Raw genomic sequence first — 20,000 nt, forward strand, 5'->3', positions numbered from 1 at the left:
GCGCCTGCAGATTAGAACTGGGACGTTTCCCATTACTATGAAATATGCAAAAGCAGGAAATAACATTTTGGACACATCTAAATTCAAGTCCAAAAGTCCAAAAGACACACTTCTGTTGAAAGCACCAAAACCCGAGAGCTGCCCCCTGAAAACAGTCTGCTCAGTCAGCTGATGATGAAGCTAACCAACCAGGCTCCCATCAGATTCTAAACACCATAGAATAAAAGTCTTTATGAATCAATCAGAAGATCTAGATTCAGAACTTGGAAACATTAAAGAAGACTAAATAGTGATTTGACTCAGAATACAAACAGGATATAAACTGAGCATCAGTCAGAGATAGGATCCTGACCAAACACTCAGTGACCAACGTCTGGCAGCAGAAACAGGAAGACGCAGACATGGCAGCCCAGAGAGGAGCGTGCATGTGGGAGGTAGAGACAGAGATGCACGTCCTCCTGCATCGAGAGAACTTCTCTTCATGAAGAGATTTGCACTTCTGACAAAGAGCCAAGAAAATAAGAAACTTACAAATGTTCTCCACTGAAGAGAAACTGCTACTTCTGATAAATATGCAGCTGCCTGCCTCAGCCTGAGGGGCTCACAGCCACTACGGGAATTAATTCGGGATTAATATAGCATTTAGTAACTGCATTATTTTCTAAAATTATATTGTAAATGTGACCCCTATGTATTTCATATGCATGTATGATCTTCTGCAAAATGGATAGATAGATAGAGAGAGATCTGAATACTTCTAAAGACACCATTTAAACATGGTGTAACATTTAGACATTTCTACAGTTTATATTCTGATTCTTTTCACTGTGTTTTTTTTTTTTTTACTTTCCTGCACTCCTTGACCTCATTATGGCTTCCCCTTGAGGTTAAAGAAAAAACGGTATTTTTATTTTAGATAACAGAAACAGGAGGTTGGTTTGTGATGTGGGTCAGTAATGACAGACTGAGTCTTCTTGAGGTTTGGGAGGAGACGGCAAGGTTACTGTGTGTGTGTGTGTGTGTGTGTGTGTGTGTGTGTGTGTGTGTGTGTGTGTGTGTGTTTGTGTGTGTGTGTGTGTGTGTGTGTGTGTGTGTGTGTGTGTGTGTGTGTGTGTGTGTAAATGTGCGTGTGCGTGCATGTGTTGGAGGGAGTGACAGGATGTTCAGTGTTTACATATGACGCCATCTCTCCTCTATCTGTCCTCCTATTGGCCGAGGGAGGAAGTGGTCACTGATGGCGGCCGATTAGCATCTGGTCTACGTGATGGATGGACAGAACACACACAAACTCCATCTCCTGGGAAATGTTGTCATATGCAACTTATTATTTAGCTCCAATTCAGTTCAGTAGTGTGATGTTTAACAGAGAAGAAGGTAAGAATATAAAGGAGTAATGGACCTTTTTCACAATGAACATTTTGGCTTGTTGTGGCAGGAACATATTGTTCATATTTTGTAAGTAAAATATATGAGTACTTCTTCCACCACTGCCAATTTTGCATAGTTAAATACACTTAAGCACAGATGCACTATTCACTGTACTGCAGGTTAGTTTTGAGACTGCAGCCTCTTTATGGGGGAAAAATCGCAATGTCACATAAGGAGAAAAACAGGAAAATGTCCAAGAGTTGTAGAAACAACTGTACTAATAACCAAGGCTTTCAAACTGAGATTTGAGGCACATAAGATACGTGAATATTCATTGTCGGGGACAAATTCACTAAAGGATTGCTCAGCTTTTGCAGCAGCTAAATCTGCAAAAATAAGTCTCGGTGCAGTGCTATTTGTACTTATATAAATTAGGCAATATACATACATTTGGCTCAAAATTGGCTCCTTTCTAGGCAATTGAGCCAAAAACAATTAAATTCACAAACAACAGCCACACACGGCTACAGTGAAATTATTAGTGTCTTCAGAGAGTTGATACGAACTGAAGCGCAATTATTCTGACAGACCTGAATATTATATCCCACATAGGGTTTCTCTCTTTTACGTTTGAATTCCTCCACCTTGTCAGTCAGGACCTGTCGCTCGCATTCTGAAGGATAGGATCTTCTGTTCTCTATCCCCCCCAGTGCTGGTCCGGTCTATCCAGAGCTGTGACATCAGAGTGGTGTCATATACAGATCACAACTCTGCAGCATAGGTCTGCTGCTGAACTGATTCAAAACTTATCTAAAATTAATAAATAAATTCAATATTCAACTTTCTAAATGATTTGATGACTTCTACAAAAGCTCAGCCTTTAACTTCACCGCTCCATCCATCCAGGGCCCCGTGGTGCCGCCCCTCCCTCCAGGAGGTCCGGGAGGTGATGATGATGAAGATACCTACGAAGAGGCAGAACCTTACCTACCTGACACAACTACATCTAACACTGGTATCTACACACACACACACACACACACACACACACACACACACACACACACACACACAAACAAACAAAGAAACATGTTTTAAAAACGTTAATAAAAACATCTTCGTCCCTGCTGCCTCAGAGAAGGCAGAGTCAGACACCAGTCACTACGAGTCGTACGGGGAGGAAGATGATGATGAGCCTGTGAAGGACCGAGCTAACTACATCCAACTGAGCGCCTCCCAGCCCTGCCTAAGACCCGTCCCAGAGTCCCGCCTCTGTGGTTACCTGTGGAAGAGAAAATGGCTTGGACAGTGGACCAAACAGCTGTTCATCATCAGGAGCGACGTGCTGCTGGTGAGACCAGAAAGAACGTTTACTCAAGTACTTAAGTACAAATTTGAGGTACTCATACTTTATGGAGAAAATAATCGGCAGATTATCCCATAATGAAAATAATAATTATTTAATGGATCAAAATTAGCTCCACCTCAACTGACCAACAATAAAATCCTGCTTTTACAATAATGCACGAGGCTGCTGAGAGTAGCGCTACAGGAAATTGAAGGAGGAATTTATAAGGATGTGTGTGTGTGTGTGTGTGTGTGTGTGTCAGTGTTATAAGTGTGCCCAGGACCTGCTGCCTCAGCTGGAGTTGAACCTGCGTGGCTGTCAGCTCTTCTACAAATCAAAGAGCAACAGGAAGATCCAGCACCAGCTCAAACTGGTGCTCCTGGGATCAGAGTCACTGGTGCTGGGCTACAGCAGCTTCCAGCAGGCCGACGAGTGGAGGAAGGTCAGAGACACACATTATGTTGTATTGACTACATGTTTTCAGTGGTGGATAGTGATTATGTAACTCAGTTACTGTGCTTACAGAAAGTACAAGTTTGAAGTTACTCCATTACTTTATCTATTGATTGTACGTGCAAACATGTGTTTAGCTTATGAGGTACTCTATGATGGATTGTTATTATATATTTAAACAATGCAGCAGTAAATGAAGTCAACAGTAATAAAGTAATATTCATAATAATATGTAAATACTGTAATTGACACTTTTACTTTTTACTTTTATTTTTGATAGTTTCATAAGATTTCACTAATACCTAAGTGCAATTTTGAGGTACTTGTACTTTACTTGAGTATTTCCATTCTATGGTACTTTATACTTCTATTTCACTACATTTCAGAGGGAAATGTTTACATTTTTACTGCACTTCATTTAAATATTTGACAGCTGTAGCTATTTTTAAGATTAAGATTTTACATAAAACATATACAATAACCTGTTAAAATATAACACACTCTTAAAGATTAAACCAGAGGCGATATATTTGATTTGTAGATCAGTGTGTCTCCTTGTCAGTTCCTCCAAAGAGACTTTTCCCCTCTAAACCTCTCACATGGTTTCATTTTAGTAAACTGTTCAAATATCAAGATCAAGATCAGAGAAAAATCCAGAAAGAAAAATCTGATTTGTAAATTAGAATTTCTTTCCTCTCCCCTTAATAATGTCACGAGTCTTCAGAGTAATCTGGTGACCCTTTTGGAGGGACCCGACCCCTTTGTTGGGAACTACTGGACTAAACTAGCTAACTGCATATAAACTAGTACTTTTGCATATTTTTAGATATACTTCAGTTAAGGAGGTGAGAACTTCCTCCAGCCCTGATTGTTTTAAACCTTTCACAAAACATTGATGATCATACATCCACACAATACCTCACCCACACACACACACACACACACACACACACACACACACACACACACACACACACACACACACACACACACAGTATATGTATTTGTATATGTATTCACAGTAATGTACATTAGTTGTATATGTGTTTGTGTGTGCAGGTGATAGAGGAGGTGAGTGTTGGGGGTGAAGGAGACACTCAGAGCTTGTTGTCTCTAATCAGATCAGACCAGCCGCTGTCCTGCAGGGTGAGACATCGTCGATATATAATGTATCACATATCACCTAACTTTACACAAAACCCTTCAGACGGTAACAAATCAAGGAATTAAGGTGTGTTTGAGTTTTAAAGGACTCAAACACAGTTGTAAAATATAAATGTTTAACTTTGTCTCAAAAGCCCGGAAAAGATAGTGAGATGGATTATTAGTACTTATTCAGTTTGTTCCAGTACTACAGTGATTTTTGAATTGTGTTGTACTACTGTGAAAATGCTTTAGTTGTTGTTTTTAAATGTTTATTTATTTAAGATGTAAACGTGGAAGAGTTAGCAAGAATGCTAATTCACACCTGTAGTCCCTAAGGAGGCAACAAAAACAGAAACATTGAAATGTCGGCCTTTCCGCTGCACTCTGGTCCTGGTTCGTTGGAGTTTATGGTGTCTTTCTAAGGCATATAGTTTTATACATGACACAATCATTTTTAAAGAAAGTGGTCACTCATTCATAAAAAGTGTTAAAGTTTCTGTCCATGTTGTGTCTCTTCAGTCCAGTACAGTCCAGACTGACTCTGAGGAGGAGAAACCTTCAGCTGGCTTCAGCTTCAACACAGACAAAGGTACTGATGTTATTATGATTATAATTATTATTATAATTATTATCGTCGTTACAGACTGTAAGCTGGAAAAAGAGCTGCACTTTATTTTATTATCTATATCATGTAAACTGGTGTTATTATTATATTATTGATATTATATTATATCTTCATTGCACCATTTACCTGATGTATTGTGATGAAATGTGGTTCAGACGCTCGTGTTCCCCTCTGGATGAATTGTAATAACTCTTGTGATCCCGACTGATCCCCATCATCAGGTCTGAACTTTAATGTGTCCAATACTTTGGTTTATGACCAAATACCTGCAGAACTAATGACGTTCCCATCAGCCTCAGCTGTATTCTGTGTTTACTGCTAAAAAGTGTGAAAGTATTAGCAACAACAAAAAAATGTCCTTAAAGTTTCAAAAGTTTAGGTACTCGTTAGGCAGAAGGGCCCCTATCATTTTTATATTATAGGATCATTATTATTGGTGTATGTATTTATGTTTTATCTTTTTGATCTATAATTACATTTATTTTTATTTACTTTAACAAATTTGTTTGATTGATTTTTACTTTATTCTTCTATTAATTAATCTATGTGTTGTGTCTGACCTCAGGTGTGTTTGATTGACAGGTTTCCTGAGCGTGCTGATGAACTGTCAGTGGCAGAGTTTACTGTGTCAGGTGGAGGCGGGTCTACTCAACATGTTTGGAGAGGAGGAGGAGGAGGAGGAAGAGGAGGTGAAGAGGTTGCCTCAGTACACCGTCCAGCTCAGAGGCTGTGAGGTCAGAGCCGGGCCCGACACCGACCACTCCTACAGGATCACACTGAGCATGCTGGGTGACCAGGTGGCTGTGCTGGAGGTGAGCTGACAAGGCAGGAATACAGGATTTTATTCTAATTATTATCAAACAAGAGAACATAATCACACTAGTCCAAAATATTATAAAACATACAGATATCTTCATTTTAATTATTAAATATAAAATGTTTTTTTTATTACATATATAAAATAACTAAAATGAAGACATCTGTATGTTTTATAATATTTTGGTCTAGTGTATATATCTAGTGTACCAAAATAGGTGCAAAAACTGTTCCTGGATATTCAACACAGAAAGAGCATTTTGTGTTTATGTGTTTTATAAATTCTGCATGTAGTCATTGGCAGGGTAATATTTAAGGAAACCTTCTTAACCTTATTCGGGATCAGGTTTTTATGATTTGCATACCGATTCCAATATGCCATGACATTTGGAATAGAGACAACATCTCTTTGAGGAAACAGAAATGAATTCATTGTATTTCATTGATAGTTTCATGTGTCCATCCTTCAGGTGAGTAGTTCAGGTGAAAAGGAGCGATGGCTAAAGCTGCTGCAGGACGGAGCTGCCAACACTCAGGAGAACACAGGTGGAGCTCTAAGGTAAAAGAAAGTTGGTGGATGTTGTCTGGGTGCTCAAGTTCAATTTTGAGCTACTTGTACTTTACTTAAATTTTTCCTTTTCATGCCACTTTCTACGTCTACTCCGCTACATTTATCCAACATCTTTAGATACTTTGCAAATTAAGATTTCTGCACACCAAACATATGAAGAGTTTATTAAATCTGATGTTTTGTTACAAATAGTAAACATAACATAGTTTTTCTACAGTTTAGTATTAGTTATTTATTTATTATAATTATGTGAGATTAATTTTTTCTGCAAAAAGTAAAAAGAAGATCATTAATAAAAATTCAAAATAGTAATGGTCCAAGAATATATCCTTGAGGCACCCCTCGTGGTATTCTACTTCTTCTTCTCCTGAATTATTGTTTTTTTTCCTCCCTCCTAAGTGGTCTACAGACTCGAAGGTTTCCCAACTCCAACACCTACATGGACGACCCCTTCCATCTGAGTGGAACATGTCGAGACCAGCCCATCTATTCCAACACCTCCATACTGGAGCACATGGTACGCTCCATATAGCGAAGGATTTAAGCTCCATCCAAAATCACTCCAAACTGAAGCACTAGCTGTGTAATAAACACTGAATAGTTTACTCTATAGTGACAGGTAATTTAAGATATCCGACATGAATAATCATCATTTTGCGTCATCACTGACATCACAGACACACAGGACTGTTGCCAGGAATTTAGAAATACTTAATGAGTTAATGAGTCCTTTAAAGGTGCAACATGTAATTCCGCCACCTGCTCACTCCTGTGTAGGTCTGTCTGTCTGTCTGTGTGTCTGTCTGTCTGTCTGTCTGTGTGTCTGTCTGTCTGTCTGTCTGTCTGTGTCTGTGTGTCTGTCCGTGTGTCTGTGTGTCTGTCTGTCTGTGTGTCTGTGTGTCTGTCCGTGTCCGTGTGTCTGTCAGTCTGTCTGTGTGTCTGTCAGTCTGTCTGTCTGTCTGTCTGTCGTCTGTCTGTCTGTCGTCTGTCTGTCAGTCTGTGTGTCTGTCTGTCTGTCTGTCTGTCTATGTGTCTGTCTGTCTGTGTGTCTGTCTGTCTCCAGTCAGTTCATTAGAGCAGACTGCTGAAACTCTGAGAGTCTAAATATCTCTGCTGTCTTATAATCTTCATGTGGAGCTCAGATATCTGTGTTTACTGTGACACTGGGGGCTGTAGCTCCGTGTAACGTTACGTTTTGATAGTTTGTATGTTGGCTTTGGTCCAAGCGGCCGAGACAAGGGAGAGAATCCGGCTCGGATTTGGCCGCTGAATATCTCAGCACCGGGAGTAACAGCGAGCTGACGGAGCGCTGGGTCTGTGTAACGGCAGCAACAGAAGGTTTGAAGATCCGACGGGGAGTCGGCTGAATCAGTTAACGGAAGATCTGTTTGTCTCCCGTCTCTCTTGCACACTTTACTCCTGGTGGAGCAGCCTCCAGGCAGCAGTGAGGACGAGGGTGTGAGACGTTTTCTCACTTCTGCCACTTTGGATATAATCCAAACAAAATATCAAAGTCTGCAGAGATCATGGCTGTAATGTTGAGAAGCCCTGAGTCTGCTGAGTCAGGCAGCTGTACTTCTTCTCCCTCTGCACTGAGGCAGACTGCAGCTGCAGTGCAACACAAGACAGAGACGTCTTTGACACGTCTTTGTCTTTAAATTCTTACACATTGAACCTTTAATGTACTCATAAACAACAAAAAGACCACATTTCACTGAATAAGAATATTTAGATTTAACATTTAGTATTTAGATTTAGATTCAACATTTATTTTGTATATATAGACTTATTGTTGGCAATTACATATACGACATGTTGTTTTTCATTCATTTCTATTTTTATTAATTCATTTAATACAGAACAAGGAAGACAAAAACAGGAGTAAAACTATTTACTCAGTAGTTTATTAGTACTTTTACAATATTAATATGGAAAACTTTGGTAAAACTTGTTTCTTTGTAAAAGATTACATTTTTGTTTTGTTTTGTCTCTTGATTAAAGTTTCAAGAGAAAATGATCAAAATGAGTTAGTTCGTTAGTAATTATTCAAACAGTATAAATCCACCACTGAAGAAAAAGTGTTAAAACTTTAGTTGTTCTACAGTTTGGGTCTTCAACAGAGGGTCCGTGACCCCTAGGGGGTCTTCAGAGTTACCACAGGAGGGGCGCCAAAGTATTGTTTGTAATGTTTTGAAAGTTGTTGTTTAAAAAAAAGACATATGTCTGAAAATACACATTACCCAAATTACCATGGATCCAAAATATTAATACAAATAAATTGGCCTATTTGTAAAACAAAAACAAAACAAAAACATTGATAATCAAACTGTTACCATGAATACTCGTGCAATCAGGTGAGCTAGCTAACCGATCCATAACGGCAAACTAGTTAGCTACAGCTACAAATTATAATTTTAATAGCTTATTATTGTATGCACCTTAAACATGTATATTGATGTATGACACTTTAGGCTGCCCCCTGGACGTTATTGTAGGACCACTTTAATACGCAACTCAATTTTTTACATATGAGGTCGGGGGGCCTGCCCCATATCTCTTATAGCTGAGGAGTCGTTGGCCTGAAAAACATTGAAGACCCCTGTTCTACAGGATGGACAACGTAAAAAGATTTAAGAGTTAAGAATGATGAATATAGAGATAACAACGATGTCAAAATAATAATAGATTCTGACTTTTTTTTTTAATATCTTTGTATTAGTTTTAAAGTGTTTAGTTTTCCACAGAGGCCTGGTTATTGCTTATGACAAATAATAATAATAATAATAATAATAATAATAATAATAATAATAATAATAATAATAATAATAATAAAAAATAATAATAATAATGATTAGTGTTTGTGATGTTTCAGCTCCACAGCTCTCAGGATTCAGTTCGCTGCAGCTCGATGTCATCCAAAGACTCTGTGACCTACAGCAACACCATCTTCACCAGCCACAGTGAGTCTAAACTCTTCACCAACAGAACGCATGAAGACTCAAACTCACTTCCATAGTTTCAGGTTGATTTTCTCACTAAAATCTCTCTGGACATTGTCTTCTGATTCTTTAGCCACCACAGTGCAGATCATGAGAGAAGTGTTGACATGCTTAAAATGTTGATAAAACAGATCTGTCCTTTAGTTATTGCAGGTTATTGCAGGTTATTGCAGGTTATTGCAGACTGTTCCGCCCTCTCTGGCTACTGACAGGCTTGCAGCTGCAGCTGCATGCAGATATTTCGCCAAGCGGATATCTTTTTCTGAGGCCAGATTCTTATCATAGAGTTCTGGAAATTCGGAAACTAGTTTCACGTCCATCTTTCAGTTAAAGGGCCAGTGTGTAGTATTTAAGGGGATCTATTATTATTATTATTATTATTATTATTATTATTATTATTATTATATCTATGATTTCATTATTTTCAAACTATGAATTGTTTTATTTTTGTTACCTTATAATGAGCTCTTTATATTTACATAGGGAGCATCTCCTCTTCACAAAGTCCACTATGTTGCACCGCCATGTTTCCACAGTAGTCCAGAACAGATAAACCAAACACCGACTCTAGAGAAGACCTTTCATGTTTTTAGGTTGTCCTCTTTTCGAGGTAAAGCTCTTGAAAGATGCCGGTTTGCACGGTTTTGCACTTGACGGCTTGTTACCACACTCTTGTAAAGGAGGGCTGAGGGAGGAGTGTTCAGTTGGTTGCAATTTGCAACCAAAACGCTAAATGCCTCCAAATACTACACACTCTCCCTTTAAAGCGGTGGTCATCAGTGATTGTCTGCGCCTAAAAAGGTAAGCACAGCTTGGGTCAAAGTTCAACAGATTTTAACTTTTAGTGCTGCAACTCACCACATGTTCAACTAGAAGGGCACCCAGAGAGTGCAGACCTCCGACAAGGCTGTAATGGGTTCTTCCTTGGCTATGCTGCACCTTTACATCAAGTTTCATCAAAATCTGTCCCGTAATTTTTCTCTAATCCTGCTGACCAACAGACAAACTGAACACATAACCTCCCCGGCAGGGGTAATAATAATTGAGGAGTAGTGCAAGCAAGACGTTTGATGATGTCACCTCTGGAAAACTATGATGGACATTTTCTCACATTTTATAGGCCAAACAATTGATCATTTGATCACGTAAATAATCAGGAGATAAATCGATAATGAAAATACTCATTAGTCGCAGCATGTGTATGCACAGGACAAACAAAACAGGGACCCACATGTTGGAACTGTGCTAGTGATAAAAAGAACTCCAGATTTTCTACATAAATATGTTAAATATTTTTTTAAGGCCAGAAACACCTGATCACGGAAAGACTGTGTGTTTATGTTTTCATGTGTTTCAGACAGGAAGTCGTTGGAAGTGGAGAGAGGTGTTCAGAAGCTGGAGCTGACAGGCAAGAGGACGGTGCAGCTGAGAGCAGGGTCAGAGATCAACCTGGTGTCTGCCGGCAACCAAAACAAACGCACCTCATTTAGACAGTCGCTGGCCATCTGCAGTGAGCGTGCTCAGGTGGGAAAAACAGGGACAGGAAATATACAAACCTATCAACATGAAAAATGTCTTAATATCCATCCATCCATCGTCTACTGCTTATCCGGGATCGGGTCGCGGGGGCAGCAGCTCCAGTAAGGAACCCCAATCTTCCCTTCTCCGGGCCACATCCTCCAGCTCCGACTGGGGGATCCTGAGGCGTTCCCAGTGAGGAGATATAATCTCTCCACCGAGTCCTGGGTCTTCCCCGGGGTCTCCTCCCAGCTGGACGTGCCTGGAACACCTCCCTAGGGAGGCGCCCAGGTGGCATCCTTACTAGATGCCCGAACCACCTCAACTGGCTCCTTTCAACGTAAAGGAGCAGCGGCTCTACTCCGAGTCTCTCACGGATGGCTGAGCTTCTCACCCTATCTCTAAGGGAGACGCCAGCCACCCGTCTGAGAAAACCCATTTCGGCCGCTTGTACCCGTGATCTCGTTCTTTCGGTCATGACCCAGCCTTCATGACCATAGGTGAGGGTAGGAACGAAGATCGACCGGTATATTGAGAGCTTTGCCTTCTGGCTCAGCTCTCTTTTCGTCACAACGGTGAGGTAAAGTGACTGTAATACCGCCCCCGCTGCTCCGATTCTCCGGCCAATCTCTCGCTCCATTGTCCCCTCACTCGCGAACAAGACCCCGAGGTACTTGAACTCCTTCACTTGGGGTAATGTCTTAATATGAAAATGCAAAAGATTTAACTAATGAGACGAGACTTCATTCAGTTATTACAGCTTTTATATGTGTATTTTATATGACAAGATAAAACTTTATTAATCCAGAGGGAAATTGTTGTGCAGCAGTTGCAATACAAAGTTCCAAAGAGTGCAAATAAAACAAAATATAAACAACAAAGATACACAATGCCAGTAACAGTAAGGAGCCAATTCAAACTATGTGGGTTAATTTATATACAACCTGCTCGCCAGACAAGAAAGTGTTAGACAATTCTGCCAAACCACAAATTAAAGATTCAATGATGGCTTTAAATTTCTATAAACTTTCTAAAAGATCTAATATGGATGTTTTGGTGACAGCGGATGTTATTAACAGCCAAATGTGGGTCACTCTAAATGTTGCTGCCGCAAGGGTTAGTGGAATGGTATTCCTCCTTACCTTTTGTAAAGGATGATCAAGTGTGTCCTATGCTAAAGGAGTTTAAGGCCCTGTCACACATATCCATATGGCAGAAACGTATGCCGGCGCATACGAAATATCGGCAATACGTTGATATAAATTAAGGGTACGTTGTGATCGTTCGAAGGACGCAGAAGATACGCCGAACACGCTAGACATACGGCCCTGTCACACAGTTCCGTATGGCAGAAACGTATGCCAAATACCTCCAACTTTTCCACAGCGGCTTAGCGGCAATAGCTTAAGGTATACATAACAAATACATAACAAATTAATATACGTATGTCTAACTTATTGATAGCGTATCACTTACTTATACAAAACGTATCAGAGCGTCTGGCCAACGGAGCTGCAAAAGTGCTGTTTGGTTCACGTCATGCTGATGCTGGAGAACAGAATGTACTCTTGTCGAGGCCGCTCAGCATCCTCCATGCTCTCTGATGATGGGTTGATGTATTCATCAAGACGTGCTGTGAAGAAGTGAGGATGAGCTACTCACAGGGACCCTATGTACTATATTCAAACCCCAATAAGCTCCCAAAACGCTAGATGAACGCTAGCTGTACTGTAGAAACACGTTTAAAAAGTTACTCCTCCGTCAGGGATAATCTTAACATAGGGTAGGAATAGGGTATTCACTCATTATCAATACATTGGCTGTAGGGTTCACCGTCAGCCGACGTAGCCTATATCTAACATACGACTAACGTAGTCACGTAGGTATTCACGTACTGTATTTACGCAGGTATTCACGTACTGTATTCACGTACTGTATTCACGTACGTATTCAGTATTCACGTATGTCTAACGTAACGTAACGTATGTGTAAAATCTGCATAACTTATGAAGCACACGTTGGTTACGTCCGAAATTTTGAACACACTCAACACATTTTTACAGACTCAGCGTTCAACAATGCACCCCAGCGTAACACCGTATACTCTTAACGAATACTACTTATACCTTACCTTATATCAACGTACACTAGCGTGTTGCCGATATTTTTGTATATCTTATGCATTCGTCTGATACATTTTGTATTAGGAAGTGATGCGCTATCAATAGGTTAGACATGCGTATCTGTGTATGTTCACTTCTCCGATCCGATCTGATGAAAAGTTGGACGTATTTGGACTCTGACAGATTGTGAGCTATTCACATGTGTGACAGGGCCTTTAGAAAGGAAGCATTGAAGCACCTCATCATAGCTGCCACTTAATACTTCCGGGTCCTTTCACTCACTTCCTAAGCAAAGAAAAATTATCTGACCGGATCCCCAGACACACTGGGGAGATTATATCTCTTCTGGTGTGGGAACGCCTCGGGGTTCCCCAGGAAAAGCTGGAAAACGTTGCTGAAGAGAGGGCCGTCTGGCATACCCTGCTTGCCTCCGCAACCCGGCCTCGGATAAGCAGATGATGAAAATGGCTGAAAGAACAAACATAACACAGATAGCAAATAACGTACGGTGCAGGAAGAGGCACAGACCCCACCGGGCTTATTTAAAGCCTCCACATAAATAATGATCAAAGTGTACAGAGTTATAGAGGACACAAGACAACAATTAATATACAGAAAAGAATGCGCTGTACATATTAGTGATGGCTAACTATTCTGCCTCTGCTGGTCCAGGCGGGTTTTCTGAACCCTCTGCTGCGACGGACGGCCTCGGCTAAAAACTCTCTGAGACGAGCTCCTTCAGCACTGTTCATCGAACACGGAAAGGTTTTCCAGAGGAGGAAGGTCAGAGTCTCACACACACACTGATGTTAGCTGCTGATTCATGCTTCTTTTTACAGAATCTCTGGGTTAAAGGTTCATTCCACTGCCTTTTACCCCTTTAGCTACAAATCACATGTAAGTCTACTTTACATCTCTGATTTCAGATGCTTTATGTGCATCACAGTCGACATTCAGTCCTTTTGTTACTGTTTCCACAGGAGTGGGAAACCAAAGCTGCTGCTTGACAGCAACCCTCCTTCAATCATCCTCATCATCATCATCACATCTACAAACTACAGCCCTTTAAACTGTTGTTATTTCTAACTAAATATCTGTGTCGACCCTTTCTGGCTGCTCGAGACATAAAGCTTAACATGTACAGTCGAACATAACACTGATCCAACTTCTCATTACAGTCTACATCACATATTAAGTTATTACATTATGTTGGATTAGTACCAATCAATGAACTCATAACACCAAACAGGCCATCAAAGTCAAGAGAGGTACAACTGTAGCAACACTTATTGTATAAAGAACAACTTTATACACGTTTCGGCTCGTGGCCTTCATCAGGGTCATCATTAAACACATTACAAAGAAAAGGTCAATGGTAGGTATGGAACAGAGGGAACAAGTGTGTGCACATCCAGGCAAAGACAGAAAATAGTTACCTGCACACAGTTAGGCTCCAAATAGATAGTTCTCTTTCTTACTCCTTTGAAGGCAACATTTTGACAGGATGTTCCTGCATTTCTTGTAGAGGCAGTAATCCACTCAAATAAAAAAATGTGTATATATTAAAATGTGCAGTTATCAATACATTTACAGACAAATGCCACAGAAGCTAAAATACAGACGTGAACAGGCCGGTAACAAGGCTTATAGGCAAGGTCTCTGTTGTACACATAGTTCACGTGGGAGACAGAAAAATATACATACACCGTAATGATAGACCTGGCAGAGGGGGTATCTTCTTACACTTCAACAAGTCAATCTAATAGAGAAAACATTGTGAGAGAATATAGAGAGAAAAAATACATATACTGTGTATAGAGAGAGAATATTATCTATGGCTTTTAAAAATATATATATATATTTATATATATAGAGAGAGAGAGACACCCAATCATATACATCCACCCACATATCAACCTTTTGTTTTGCTGTATACCTACCCTTATTTAAATGTTGTAATGTATTTTATGATGTCCCTGATGAAGTTTTGTGTGTCATCATTTTAAAGATTAATTAACTCTTTCTAAAATCATGTGACAAAATGTTTGTTATCTAAACGTTCGCGAGCAGCAACAAAGTTATGACTGGGCAGACTGTATGCACCGACCGCACGTCCAACAAGCGTGTGGACATACACGTATATGCAAACACCTGATTAAGTCTCAACTGCTGTTTTGGGGTATTTCCGAAGTGATGTTGGTGCTTTCATAAACTAAACACTCACACTATACTTTCTCATTAACATTTGTTTTAACCACTAATCTGAATTAATTTAGGTCCAATTAAAGGCTTTTATATTTCAGTAAACAATATTTCTTTCTTGTGCACTTCCTGTTGTTCTTGGAGCTTTGAAGCAGCTGGAGCAGACACTTCTTTCTGTAAACTCAGAGACAGCTGGAGTCTGGAGTCTTTCACATGTGTTTTGTCCTGTGTGGTGACGTTTGTAAAATTGTGATGGAAATCCTCTATGTGTAAAACTCTTCTCTCTGTTCAGTTTGATGATTTATTTTTGTCAATTTCAGGTCGCACATTTGTTTGAATTATTCGTTTTTTCTTTAATTCCACATGACCTCTTTGATGTAATTGTGAGTTATAACCAGTAGTGGAGGATTCAGATTTAAGGATGTACTAATTGTACCTCCTTTATATCCTGTCTGGTAGTTTAATGTACACAATGCATCATATTCTATAAGATCATCATGTTTGTATCTTTGTCTCTGTCCTGTGAAAATCTATAAAAAGTCAACTTTTCATGAGTTTCTCAGAAAAACAGTTTTCAGCTTTGTAACAAGAGGATTTTTAAAGAGTTTATTATCTTAAGAAGTAGGAGAATGTTCTCAACACATAAAGAAACACTTCATCCTTCAGTTTATCACAAACATTAAACATCAACACATCTGGAGATACATGGTTTCACTGGACAGGAAGTGGAGGAATAACTGTAATCTGTAAAGTAACTAAAGCTGTCAGACAAATGTAGTGGAGTGAAAAGTACAAGATTTACCTCTGAGACGTAGTGGAGAAGAAGTATAAAGGTGCATGAAATGGAAATACTCAAGTAAAGTACAAGTACTTAAGTACTTGAGTAAATGTTACTTTCTGCCACTGGCTATAACTGAAAAGGTTTTGCATCTGTTCTGATCTGCACAATGTTATTACAAACACATGACTATGAATTATTAATGATTTATGTTTATTACCATGATGGTCACTTATTTGTAAAAAAAATTATATTTACTGGATTCTATAATAATCTCAGGAAAACGCTTCTTTGTTGATGTTGGACTAAACTTTTATGTGTAAAATGATGCTGTAATATTAAAAACTGAATTTTATATATTTTTTTTACAGCAGATATACAAACAGTGGCAAAATACTCAGAACCTAAAAATGAACTAGTGTACAGTAGTGTAGTTTTAATCTCACTGGTTTCTTTTTACCACATATGTAATATGTTACTGGTTTTATATGTTTTGTGCTGCTTTTATGTTTTGGTGAACTAGAAACAATTTTTTCCTCAAGTCAAAAAGAAAATGGTATACTATTCTGTAGTAAAAATAGGAAATGTTCATTCTAAATTAAGATTTAGTGATTAATTCAGACGTTTGGTTTAGGGTGTCCTAATTTAGATTTGCCATGAGTATTTTGATTTTAATATACCTTTTCGTCATTTTCTTCTTTGCCTTGAGAAAATGGAGCAAGTAAGTGCATTTACTCAAGTACTTAAATACAATTCTGAAGTACTTGTACTGTAGATTGTAGATTAAAAATGAATAATACTAAATAATCAAATGGATGATGATGTATTATTATGGATAAAGATAAAAACTTGTATGAGTCATTCACTACCCAGCAGTATATAAAGTATTTAAAATGAACTCCACCTTTACCAGCTGCAATATTAAAGTTATGAACAAATGCATCAATAAATATAATCCAATAATATAATTTATATTATTCTGAAATGGGCCATTCTGCATAATAAATACTTTTTGTACTTGTATATTCTGATTATAACAATTTTGTACTTTTATTCAGGGTAATCTGTACATCATATATACAAATACAGCAAAAGTATTCTTCCATCACTGCATATTGGTACACCTTTATATACAAGGCAATTTTGGCTTAACTTGTGTACAGTGGGAGGAAGTGGAGACGTGTCGTCCATCTTTATATACAGTCTAAAAATCTTTAATGTCAATGGGACTCTCCTGGTTAAATAAAGGTTAAAGGTGCAATTGAAAACATTGATAATGTTCATCACCTAGATGGCCATTCCATTGGGTTTACGTCAAAAGACCGTGGTTGCCAGTTCCACAACCGGCATATTTCATTTACATTGTCGGTGTAGATTCCCATTTAGCTAACCCTTAGCTTTAGTTCAGTATCAATTAAACCAGACGAAACCAATTAATTGGCTAAACTTCAAGCATGCCTTAAGGACATAAAAACTTGGATGTCTAGCAACTTTTTGATGTTAAACACAGACAAAACTGAAGTTATTATACTTGGCCCTAAACGCCTCCGAAACGCATTTTATAATGACATAGTAACTCTGGATGGCATTAACTTGGCCTCCAGCACCACTGTACGGAATCTTGGCATCATCTTTGATCAGGATCTGTCTTTTAACTCCCACATAAAACAAATCTCAAGGACTGCCTTCTTTCATCTACATAACATTGCAAAAATAAGACACATCCTGTCTCAAAATGATGCAGACAAACTAGTCCATGCATTTGTTACTTCAAGGCTGGATTACTGCAACTCATTGTTATCAGGTTGTCCCAAAAAGTCGCTTAAGACTCTTCAGTTAATCCAAAATGCAGCGGCATGTGTATTGACAAGAACTAGGAAACGGGATCATATTACTCCTGTATTAGCTGCTCTGCACTGGCTCCCGGTAAAATACAGAATAGGATTCAAAATCCTTCTCCTGACTTACAAAGCAATTAATGGTCAGGTTCCAGCATATCTTAAAGATCTCATAGTACCTTATAAACCAACTAGAGCATTACGCTCCCAGACTGGGTTACTTGTAGTTCCTAGAGTCTCTAAGAGTACAATGGGAGCCAGAGCCTTCAGCTATCAAGCTCCTCACCAGTGGAACCAGCTTCCAGTTTGTGTTTGGGAGGCAGACACCCTCTCCACATTTAAGAGTAGGCTAAAGACTTTCCTTTTTGATAAAGCTTATAGTTAGGGCTGGCTCAGGTTTGCCCTGGATCAGCCCCTAGTTATGCTGCTCTTGGCTTAGACTTCCGGGGGACACCTCCCTCCTCTCCTCCTTCTCTTCCTCTCTCCTCCCCTCCCTCTCTTCTTCTCCCTATCTATCTGTATGCATTTATGTAAATGTATGTTACTAACTCAGCATCCAGGGCATCATCCCCGGAGTGTCTGTCTCTCATGTGGCAGGTTGCCACTGATAAAGTTTACGTCAGGATCATGAATCGTGGCTGCGCCTGCTGACCTGGTCCTGCTGGACACCGGGAAGCCTTTTTGACATTTTCCTGGATTCATCCATACTTTCTTTTTTTCAACACAACATCATTTCTGTCAAATGTTGTATTTGTACTATGTTGTTTATCCTGTACACACGACATCTATTGCACGTCTGTCCGTCCTGGGAGAGGGATCCCTCCTCAGTTGCTCTCCCTGAGGTTTCTTCCATTTTCCCCCCTTTAATTGTGGAGTTTCTTTTAGGAAGTTTTTCCTTGTGCGATGCGAGGGTCTAAGGACAGAGGGTGTCGTATCCTGTACAGTCTGTAAAGCCCACTGAGTCAAATGTGTCATTTGTGATATTGGGCTATATAAATAATTTTGATTTGATTTGATTTGATTTAGTTTACCCATCAAAAAGTAGTCGCCTTTGGGTGGCATTTCAGCTCCTGAAACTCCTTCAGCTGACTTCAATCAGCAAAAGCAAAAGCAATCTTCACCCTGGTCATGGTCCTACTTTTGTCACTGAGCACATGGAAATGATCATTTATAATTCATCATTTCTTTTTTTCCCTGCACCTTTCTAAAAGCTTTGTGGGTGCATTTTTGTATCTTATTATTCATCTACATAAGTGTTATCAATATAACCTTTAAATAATTAAATACAAATATGTCAAAATAAAACTTGATAACGTTATCAATGTGTGTAACTGTCCTCCTCTTGTACGCTGGGTAGCGGTAGACAACTGCAAGTCTCGCGGTGTTTCCCGTGTTTATCGCTAGAGAAGAAGAATCACGGAAGAGGGGAAAGGTTTCCTGACTGATCACCGGGCTAAGCTAACCAGCTAACTAAAGATAACTACCCGTCTGACCAGCAGTTTCATCAGGTTTACCGGTTAGATAGACACCCGGACCGAAGGTAAAACATCAGCTGTTATTACTCATCCCCGCTGTTCTGTGCTTTATAATTATTTTATGTTTTTGATAAAAGTGGCCTCCTGCTTGTTAGCCTGTTAGCAAGGCGTTGACAGCACTGCAGCTGTTAGCCGGTTAGCTCTAGAGCTAAGCCAACAGATATAGAATTGAGAGGGTTTATCAGAGAGGGACGTCATCCGATTGTGTTTAATACTTCTGCTAAAGATGACTGCTTTCACACTACGTGACTGTCATTATAGTTCACGGCTCATGCTAAAAGCTAAGCTCGGTGTGTTAGCCTAGCTGTGCGTTTGCCCAATCGATTGCTTCCTTTTGTTTGTTGCTCAGTTGTAGGTTTCACTGCTTTTTTGCACATCTATACCATTTGACCAGTCTAAGTATAGTGGTTTTTGATCTGGACCTGATTCAATATTTTCTACATGTAAAAAAAAAAAAAAGCAGTAAAATCTACCTTCTTTGCATTTTCACAAATTGAATAAAGGTTTCACAAATCTGAAACTGTGTTTTAAGGAGTCTCTGAGATTATCTAGTGTATGTATAGTTTTAGAGACCTTGTATTATTCTCTCTGGTAGATTTGTGAAAAACAGTAGTGGAATATGTTTTTCTTTTGCATTTTCACAAATAGAATATACATTTTGTTTTTTTTTATAATTGAAA

At 39.2% G+C, this 20,000-nt stretch overlaps 2 protein-coding genes across 5 annotated transcripts in view; both read left to right on the top strand.

Moving 5' to 3' along the window:
• Window positions 1–19,207, top strand: part of LOC115013068 (actin filament-associated protein 1-like 2) — a 30,940-nt gene extending 11,733 nt beyond the window's left edge. For 2 of the 4 annotated variants that reach the window (XM_029439038.1, XM_029439040.1), the window contains exons 5-16: window positions 2,275–2,383; window positions 2,505–2,719; window positions 2,979–3,158; window positions 4,229–4,315; window positions 4,835–4,904; window positions 5,523–5,752; window positions 6,227–6,315; window positions 6,727–6,844; window positions 9,200–9,287; window positions 10,684–10,850; window positions 13,640–13,750; window positions 13,948–15,683. In XM_029439038.1, the coding sequence (XP_029294898.1) occupies window positions 2,275–2,383; window positions 2,505–2,719; window positions 2,979–3,158; window positions 4,229–4,315; window positions 4,835–4,904; window positions 5,523–5,752; window positions 6,227–6,315; window positions 6,727–6,844; window positions 9,200–9,287; window positions 10,684–10,850; window positions 13,640–13,750; window positions 13,948–13,974 (1,491 nt within the window). In that variant the 3' untranslated portion in view covers window positions 13,975–15,683. Of the gene's footprint in view, window positions 1–2,274; window positions 2,384–2,504; window positions 2,720–2,978; window positions 3,159–4,228; window positions 4,316–4,834; window positions 4,905–5,522; window positions 5,753–6,226; window positions 6,316–6,726; window positions 6,845–9,199; window positions 9,288–9,809; window positions 9,886–10,683; window positions 10,851–13,639; window positions 13,751–13,947; window positions 15,684–19,142 lie in introns of those variants that run through there. The other 2 variants (XM_029439041.1, XM_029439042.1) reach the window with 2 other exon arrangements.
• LOC115013069 (ras-related protein Rab-14-like) overlaps window positions 19,168–20,000 on the top strand; it is a 13,677-nt gene continuing 12,844 nt past the window's right edge. Inside the window, exon 1 of the mRNA XM_029439043.1 lies at window positions 19,168–19,325. The gene's annotated coding sequence lies outside the window, so the exon portion shown is untranslated. The remainder of the gene's footprint in view (window positions 19,326–20,000) is intronic.

The sequence above is a fragment of the Cottoperca gobio genome, chromosome 9 (assembly GCF_900634415.1).
Source record: "Cottoperca gobio chromosome 9, fCotGob3.1, whole genome shotgun sequence".
NCBI classification, from domain to species: Eukaryota; Metazoa; Chordata; class Actinopteri; order Perciformes; family Bovichtidae; genus Cottoperca; species Cottoperca gobio.